Raw genomic sequence first — 9,274 nt, forward strand, 5'->3', positions numbered from 1 at the left:
AGGTTTTGGACATAAAAATGAATTTAAAAAAGAGCCCATACAGTAACCTGTAACAGAGCCTGAAAAAATGCCTGCCATGCATAACACAATAAAGTCACTGAATAAGTGAAATTTACAGTAAGCATGCTGCTTCCCAGTCAGTGCTGCATGTTTCCCAAATTAGTTGGCATATTAGAGAACAGTAAGCATTTACTATGGATTTTAGATCTAAGTCCTTAGCAGCATTCTAAGTTAAGGTTGACATTTCATCTTTAATTCATCCTCCTGTGTCTTTCTATATTAACTACTAACAAAGCAGCATGCTAACAGCCTGCACACAGAGAGCATGCGCAAGGCAGGGCCGTGCGCGCAGTGCTGCTGTGTTTCGAGTGGAAGGGGGTCCGTGCCTTCCAACACAGAGGCAGCCCCCAAACCTGACAAACTGACTCACTTGAACTTCTCATCAGCCATGGTGGACGTGGTCGGAAAGAGCTACAGAGGAGTAAGCCCATGATGTCCATTCAGAAGCCATTTCTCTGGGAGAAAGTTTTTTTCAGCTACTGAGTCTCTTCATTTTTTGAACATGTTATTTCTCTCTCAAAGTGATCCTCGTGTTTCATCAAACTTAAGCTACTCTTTCAGAAAGGATTCTCAGAAAGCAGATTTTAAGAGAAGTTAAGACTTCGTGCTGCACCCTTCTTTTCCCCAGCATCTTGCAAGAGTGCCTCACAAAAGGCCCCAGAGGTTGGACAAACAGAGCACCAGGAAAAACACAGTGTGAAAGGGATCTTTATGTGCCTGTGTGAGGGCCCAATGCTAATACCTCAATGTGCCATTGACACATCCCAGTGCAAACAGCTAAGTCTTTTTCAAAATAGCGTGAGTCACAGTGTCATTCTGAACTTTGCCTTTCCCAGATTTGGGTGATTTGTGAAACAAATCATCCCCGCATCGTTAAAACATATTTCTGTAAATGCAGGTAGCCCCTGGGAAACGACTATCGCTTCTGACTGTAACGCTCACTCCGTGAAATACTCCTGCCGCAGAGAAGGTGCGAATAGGTAGAAGTGATACTGTAACTTCTCTGACAATCATCTCAACACCAAACCGTTTGCTACCTCCCGCGCTAGCCGCTGATGTATTTCTCATTAACCCTCCTGTTTGGTATAATCCTTTAGCTAGAGATTGGCCGTAACAGAGCCGGGATCACCCCAAAGAGCGGAGCGGAGGGAGGGGTCCCTTCCCTTCTTCCCGCCCCAGCAGGGCCACCGTAGCCCCCCCAGAGCTCGTCCCGACCCGCCCAGGGGCCGCACCGGCTCTAACGCGGGGAAAAGTTGTGCCGATCCCGGCTGGAGCCGCGCACGGCTGCCCGCAGCGAAGACACGCAGCGAAGACCCGCTGCCTTTTGTTTCCCGGCCGCGGGGCAGAGTCACTCGCGGGGCTGCTCGGGGTTCGGGCTTAGCCGAAGCGCCGGTCCGAGGCAGCGGCCTGCGGGGTGGCTCCCCAGGGGCCGGGCCTGACAGCTGCGGCCCCGCTGCTCCCGTCTCACGCGAGTACTCGCTGCCCCCAACTTTCCGGGACCGGAGGCCGCCGGGCAGACCCCGCTGGCCCGGCTTTGCGGCAACCCCAGCCCCGAGCCTCCCCGCCCCGACGAAGCCGAGGTGCGGCTCCTGGGAACCGGCCCGGCAGCAGCAGGAGGAATGAACACGCGCGGGAGTAATCACCTTGTTGTAGTTGTAGTAACCCAAACACTGGGCAAAGTCCAGGTTGGAGGGGTCTCCGGGAAGAGAGCTGCCCCCCGCAGCCGGGTAAAATCTTACATCCATGCCGGTGCTTTGGTCCAAGAAGTGCACTTGGAGAGATAGCCGGGAAGCTTTAATAGATCCACCTTCAGGTGCCTTCTCCGGGGCTGGGGCGCGGGCAAACCGCCGAGGGACCGGAGCTGCGTATCGCTGAACCTTCCCGAGGAGCGGGATGAGAGAGGGTCGGGGGGGGCGACGGGGAAGAGGCGGCTGAAAAGTGCAGGTAAACAAGGAGAGGATAGGAGAGGTGAGACGCGGGGCAGAGCCCAGGTGGGTGCCCGTCCGCCTCGGCGGGAGGGGGAAGAAGGGAAGGCAAGAGAGGAGGGAAAAGAGCGCTGTTGATTTTTAAAAAGCTCCGTGGCAAGCCACGGGCTTTGCCTCCGCATTCAGGAGCAGCTGCTGTACACAAAGGAACCACGCGCCTGGCGCGGACGGACGAACGGACAGCCGCTGTCCGCGCCGCCGACAAAGGCGGGGACCGGGACTGGGAGAGCCGCTCACCGCAGCCGCAGAGCCCCCCGCGGCTGCCGGGACGGGGCGGCCGCCCCGGGGCTAGTGCAACAGGGCACTCCCGGCCGGGACAGGAGCGCAACGCGGGGCCGAGTGCCGGAGCAGCCCGAGCCGCTCTGGCCCCGCTCCGCGGGAGGGGCGGCCGGGCCCCGCCCCGCCCCGCCTGCTGCTCCCCCCTCACACCCCCCTCCCCGCACACCCTCCCACCGGGGCCGGTGCTCGCCTGCCCGGGCCGGTCTCTGCGGAGCTGCCCGATTCCCTGGTAGGGTCGAGGTGAGCAACTTCCGCTTTACGCACCAGTCTTCTGTCCCTGTTTTTTTGGCAGCGCACTTCATTGCTCAGCACCGCTGCCTTGGTGCGTCAGGTTGGTGGCAGAAAAAAAGATTTGTCTAACAAGCTGTCCAGAGCAGGACTTTAAAACACAGGAGCCTGATCCACAGAAACCTCTTTGAGCCCTCAGAGTCACTGGATATTGATTCCAAGACACCCACTAATGATCCAGACTTGGTTAGCCAGTCATAGGTGCTGCCCAGCTCTACCAGCTACCCTGCATAAAGCTTTCCTGACCCCAAACCTTGATCCAGATCTTTTGGTCAAAACACTAAAGCAGTACAAAGGCAGTTTAACCTCATGGCTTGTGCCCTTCAGACAAGGAGCAAGGAAGGATGAAAACACACCCTTGACTCAAGGCTTCTGTAGCAGCGAGAGAATGGCCTTCCAGGTCTAGCGCAGATTCTTACGCAGTTGTAACACAGCTGCAAGTACCCCCCAGAAAGTCTGACTCCACTTGATTATAGAAAAAAGAAATAGAAATGATAACACAAGGATACAAGGTTTAACTGTAGAACAGCTGCAAGACTTTACCTGAAGGTCTGTGCATCGTATCCATGGCTGCAAGGACAGAGACCCCAGGCCCATACTGCAGCCCCATTCCTGATGGCAGCCTGCCTTGGGGGTGTAATGTTCCAAAACATGATTGTTCTCTGATAGAGGGTGAGCAAACCATAAACCAGTACTATAGCTACAACATATTGAAAGAGAACATCTTCCCAGTGTGTTCCTAGAAATCTTATTTGCAGTACTTGCAAATAGCAATTAAATTCAGGCACAGGTAGCTCCTGCTAGTACAGGAGATATCCTTATTCTGGGTATTGATCCTAAAGCGTCACAGTTTGAAGCAAGGAAAGATCTGTAAATTGACATTTTGCACTAAGAGCAGAGTTAAACAAAACACAGATATACATCAGTATTTACAATTAACTTTCTAGGAAAATGTATGTGAACTGATAAATGAAATGCCTCAGTAAAAAAGGGCATATTCTGTCAAATACCTAATCCAATTTCATATTCATTGTGCCAAACCGTTTGTAACCAAAGGGAGAAAAACTGCAAAATCTGCTTTGTTGCTAGAAGGGAAGTGGTTGAAGAACATAAAGCCCAGAGAGTTTGCACAGGCACACACCATTCCTGGGGCAAAAATTTTCTTCTGCTTCTGAGAGAAATCATTCAGAAGTAAAGACATCGAGTCTGTTTCAGGGTGCAACTTTGCGTTAGAGCATTCCTCCAAAGCAGGGATGGAAAAATGTTGGCGTATGGGTACAGCAAATTCCTCACTTGCAACCGAGGTTTATAAAGTAATACCTGCTTTGTTTTCTTCATTGGGTGACAAACATTTCTGTAACCCCATGTGCACATGTCAGAATAACAGATTCTAGGGTGCAGGCACGGATCATTGGCACCAAGTTTGATGGTGCTCTGCTGTGTAAATAAAGGTATTTCAGACTGTCTCCTCAGGTTCTCTTCACTCCTAAATAAACTTGAGAGCATATCCCTGTTGTTGCTTAAGCAAGGAACAAACAGCAAACAATTCCAAGTTTAGGAGTTGGCCCTGTTGTCATTTTGAAGGAGCCCCGGCAAGGCTGCAGGCCTGTACAGGACATGACTTCCAGGCAGTTCGTGGCCTATGGCACGCTTCAGCTGCTGCAACAGCTCCTGCTGTGCCCCAGGAGGGGCTGCCTTAACGGGCACATTGCAGCCCATCCCACCTCTCCTGTCCCATGGCCTCAGCTCCAGAACCAGGAAGGAGCCTGCAGAGTAGGCGGTAACAGGCAGGAGGCATACAGTGTGCTGTGGTGGCAGCTTCTGGGTTAGAAGTCTTAAAATCAGAAGAGAAACAAATACGGTGATGTAAATAAAGGCGATTTGAAGTGCTTTGATAGAACATGCTGTACCCAACGTATTTTTTTCTGAAAATAAAAGAACAGGCACAATAAGAAAAGCCCAGAGTGTTCTATCTTGACCTCACTGGTACAGAAAGTTAATGTGAAATTGAAACGGAACAAGTCAGAAATAAATAAATAAATTCCATCCAGGCAAAACATTTATCTCCAAAATAGTATTTGGTGAAAAGTTTTGAAATACTGTCTATTCATACAATTATGAAACTAAAATACAGAAATTTGGTAATATTTCCAACAAAAATAAAAAAAAAAAATTCCAGTTCCTGACTAGAAACTAGCTTTGTGTCATGGTTTAAGCTGAACCCAGCACATTTTTGGCACCTCCACCCAGTGCTCAAATTAAGTCTTTCACAGAACTAGTAAGACTGCAGTGAAATTAATGAGTGATTTAAAGAAAATCACAAAAGAAACAGATACATATGCTACGTTGTTTTTCATTTTAAACAAAACGTTAGGCTTAATGTGATATTGTGCCAGAGAGAATTTTACCAACTAAAATATTAGGCAAATGTGTGTTTTACTTTTCTCAACACCTCTTCAATATAATTTATTAAATAAGTAAACTGGAGTAATCACTGTGCACTTTAAATCCATCTGCATGATGTCAAATCTGTTTGTTAGTAACAATGTATTTATCTCCGGAGTTCATTAAAGATGAGCCAAAGTATTTACATCTCTCTATGCATATCACTTGGAAGGAATCCAACACGTTCTTCTCTCAAGTTATTCTCTTTAAGGTCCCTCAGCAGAACTCTGGTTTGGGGATTATTTTAATTATTTTTTCTTTCAGTTGGAATTATGAAGTACTTGCAGTTTTCAGTAAATATTCCCCTTTGTTTCTGCTTGTTTAATAAAAGTAAGCATCTATCTACAGTACTTTCCCTGATCCTGGTAGCCTTGATTTTGAAGAAACTTTTTGAAAAGCATTGTTCCATAAAGGTTTGAATGTATGTCTACAGATGTCAACAATTATGATTCAGGCAGTAACACACAAACTGTGACTTTGTTCAGTCTTCAGCTATACTTTCTTCTGACTCATCATCACAATTCAATTTTAAAAGCCATTAGGAGCACTCAAATTGCTTTTCTGATGTAAGAACAGAAATTGTATTGGAGTAAATCAGTTACCTACAAACGTAAAAGTTCATACACAAATTCTTACTGCTGCCCAGAAACTTTTCAACTTGCACAGGTAAATACTAATGTTCAGGCCTAGCTGATTCCTACACAAGCCTGGTGAGTCCTTTTCTTTGAACTAGGACATAGCACAAGAGTGTGTTTAATGGTTATGGCTTACATGCTTTATCATTAACTGGTACCTTTACAGCCTCTGCAAAATCTTTTGCAAGCCCTGCGTTCATCTCCCTGACTGTAACATGGATACAGTAGTAGTGACTCAATAATGTTTTCTTTTTGCTATGCAGAAGTCAAAGGCACTGGGAGATTTACTCCAGCAAATAGCAATCAGGAAGAAACCTCAGAGATGAGAGCAGACACACTGACTCACTAATATCCAAATGTTCAGGTAGCCCGCCAACTCATCCTGCAACTCAGCATCCCCAATGTCCCTGGTCCAACAGTCCCCTCCTGGCAAAGAGCAAACATGAGAGGGGCAGGAAAATGAGGAGAAGGGATGGAATGAACCAAGTTGGACCAAGGACTCTTTGCTCTAATTTCACAATGCAGAATCAACATTAAAAAAAGATGTGACATTCATTTTCACAGTGCAGGGCCCAAGTCTATTGACTTCTCTTAAGAACTGGGAGGAGCAAAAAGAGATGGAAAAATACAAGATCCCCAGTGTCACCTGTTAAGGAGCAGTGTCTTAGCCCCTTCCCCCCGGAGCAGATGTGGAGGATGAAAGGGCACAAAATAAAAAGGGGAATACAAAAGGAGAAACGAAAGATGGGGTACCAACCAGGTATGGTTTAGAAAACAATGTAAAGCCTCCTAGAATCAATCAGAAGCCCCTTTAACTAGTTGCAAAGGGCTTTGAATTAGACCTATATTCTACTTATAAGTACAGCTGCAGAGAATCAGTAATATTTTGACTTACCCCTCAAAGCAGCAACTACACTAGTAACTTTTGGCTAAGAAGTATTATTAAGAGCATAATAATTCTTTAGAGTTTACCTGACTGCACACCCTTCTCATCAGATTGTAGAGGCAGATGGCATATTTATCATGCAGGCATGAATATCCTATATAAATGAGGCAGTAAAGAAAAAACTTTTCTTCTTAGCATTAATTCAGATCAAATATTCATTGATATCTACATTTCTCAGCAAGTATCTCAAGCAGAGATCAATAAACACTTATTAGTCACTGACCATGTTTCCTGCAGTAAAGGAGGGAATGTCAGCCAGCAGATGGGAGCAGCCAAGTAATCAGGGGAGCTGGAGACTACTGTTTGTCTGCCAGATGATCATTTACCTTCTCTTTGTCTCAGTTGCTGCATCTAGAAAACTATAGATCAAAGGATTTAAAAAGAGCAACATACAAAGCAGTTTCAGTAGTCATTCCTTAAAAAAGACAAATCACTATTTCAAAATACAGATGTGGAGTGTTGCAGGGGGTGGGGAAATCACAGCTGAAAGTTTTTGGTTTGTGAAAATTCTGCTTCTTTCAGGCCCAAGTCAGGAAATGCATTATCTTGGGAAATTGGGAAAAACAAAATAATGTGCCTGTTTTGATGTTTCTCTGGATTGCTGAAATCTTTTAACTATTTCACCGCCTCAACTCACCTACAACAATTTAAACCATGTTCTAACAGAAAACCAGGTGTTTGCTTACGGAATAGAGACAAGCACTAATAATGATGAACTATGTTTATTATGTTACAGCAAAAAAGGTTTCTGCCACTTTAAAGTATTCCACAACCCTCCAAAATAACCTGTGTGTAATGGACAATATAGGATTACTTTTTGGCAGAGTGAATATCCTGTTGCTATTGACTGCAGTGTTACAGTAGCTTGACATACTAGTATGCAGTCATTGAGAGATAAAGACCACGTTGAAAAACAAACTGATTGCAGTACTGAAAACAGAAAAAGAACTGTCCAGTAATGTAAAAATTGACTTCTTTCAGAGAACAATGACTGGAACAGTGTTATTTCTAGATTAGCATCAAAGAATAAAAGCTTTAACTGAAACCAAGAAATTGTTGTAATGTATTCCTTTCTTCCAGGGGTGCTATTTTAAAGCAAGACATGAAAACTTGGTTAAAGATGGATCTCTGTGTGTGAGGTTAGGTAGGTAGGTAGGTAGGTACCTAGATAGATAGTATATATATACAGACATATATACATATGTACATATATACATACATAAATTTAATTACATAATTTGTTCATATAAAGCTGTGGAAGCTGTGTAGTATGTTTCTGTTTGGTTTTCCCCTCCAGCCCTTTCCACATTCATACCTGTGTTGAATTTAAACTAAAAGAATTGTTAAAAGAGGATGAAAAAAAAAGCTGCTGGCATCTGCCTTTTAAAGGGGATTTACGAGGACAGTGTATACAGAAAGAAAAACAGCTTCATCATGAGCAATCCAAATTCTTTACATTTCTGTATTAGTCTAGACGAAATTTTCAGGCAGAAACTTTCACTTTACAGTAGAACTAAATCTTCTTGCTGAAATAATTATCTTAATGAAACTTATCTGAAAAGTCTTAGTGAGACAGGGTGAAGAATATTTCCAGACGATCAAGATTACATTTAATCTTTGTATCTGCAGTGGATTCACTCATACCTGGTTTTCAGTTTTAATTTCATCCAGTGTTTTATTAGGTAGTCATTTGAAATATACAGCATATAGCTATATAAACTGATATATTTCAGATGCACATTTCATTATGAAGTACCTAAACAAGGATGTGGTGATGTTCCTGGAGTGATAAAGGAAATATCTTTCCATGACTTGCTGTGTTTGATGCAATAATACTGTGTTTTCCAAAGGAGAGGGCACACTTACCCTTGAAAGCCTGTGTGATATCTGGGAAGACATGAGCAGCAGTACCCTGGCTGTCCTTGGATGCCATGGAAGGGGTTACATAAGCTCTCAGTGACCACAGTGCATATCACTGTGGTGATCACAGTCCATAGTCCACAGTTGGTGGGTGTGGAAGAGATGGGCTTGGAAGCCACTGAAGGACTTCATGAGACGCTGCCAAGGTTTAAGGTAAAAAGCCATGTATAGTTTCACAGTCATGCCATAAATATAGAAGTAATTGTTTAAGAGTCCTGCAGTTCTCAAGTACCTTTCAAATGTTACCGTGACCTACTGTGATATTACTGTCACTTTCCAACAGCATAACTTATAAAATAATTAGGGACCAATTCTAGAGAATAAGTGGAGAAACACAAAAAATTATCCACATTTGATAGGACTGTAGACATATAGGTTTATTTGGATAGAACACATCCATACCATAAGTGGGAGTAGTCTTCCAAAGGACTCATTAGTTATCCTTTAGGTCTCCTGATTAATGATGTAGCCTTCTGAGAGCATATTAATAACTCTGGTATTAATAGCATAATTTTAGCTGAGAATTAAAAAAATCCCAATATTTCATAAGTACTTGTACAATAGAGTTTGGAATTTAGTAATAGACACATGCATAAATTCATCAGATTAAAAATTAACAAATAGATTTCTAGAAGTGTGATCACAATAACATCTCCAAAATGAAGTACTATACTTTCATTTGGGAGACTTATGTTCTGTTTATAGAGCTGAGTTCT

General features: G+C 44.1%; 1 protein-coding gene across 3 annotated transcripts in view; it reads right to left on the minus strand.

Moving 5' to 3' along the window:
* Positions 1–6,954, minus strand: part of TOX3 (TOX high mobility group box family member 3) — an 81,697-nt gene extending 74,743 nt beyond the window's left edge. For 2 of the 3 annotated variants that reach the window (XM_057422809.1, XM_057422806.1), the window contains exon 1: positions 1,704–2,409. In XM_057422809.1, coding sequence (XP_057278792.1) covers positions 1,704–1,805 — 102 coding nt within the window. In that variant the 5' untranslated portion in view covers positions 1,806–2,409. Of the gene's footprint in view, positions 1–1,703; positions 2,410–6,861 lie in introns of those variants that run through there. The other variant, XM_057422808.1, reaches the window with a different exon arrangement.
* Positions 6,955–9,274: the final 2,320 nt, after the last annotated feature.

The sequence above is a fragment of the Pezoporus wallicus genome, unplaced genomic scaffold (genome assembly GCF_028554395.1).
Source record: "Pezoporus wallicus isolate ANWC-B61680 ecotype Strahan unplaced genomic scaffold, APGP_CSIRO_Pwel_v1 contig_7891, whole genome shotgun sequence".
NCBI lineage: Eukaryota > Metazoa > Chordata > Aves > Psittaciformes > Psittacidae > Pezoporus > Pezoporus wallicus.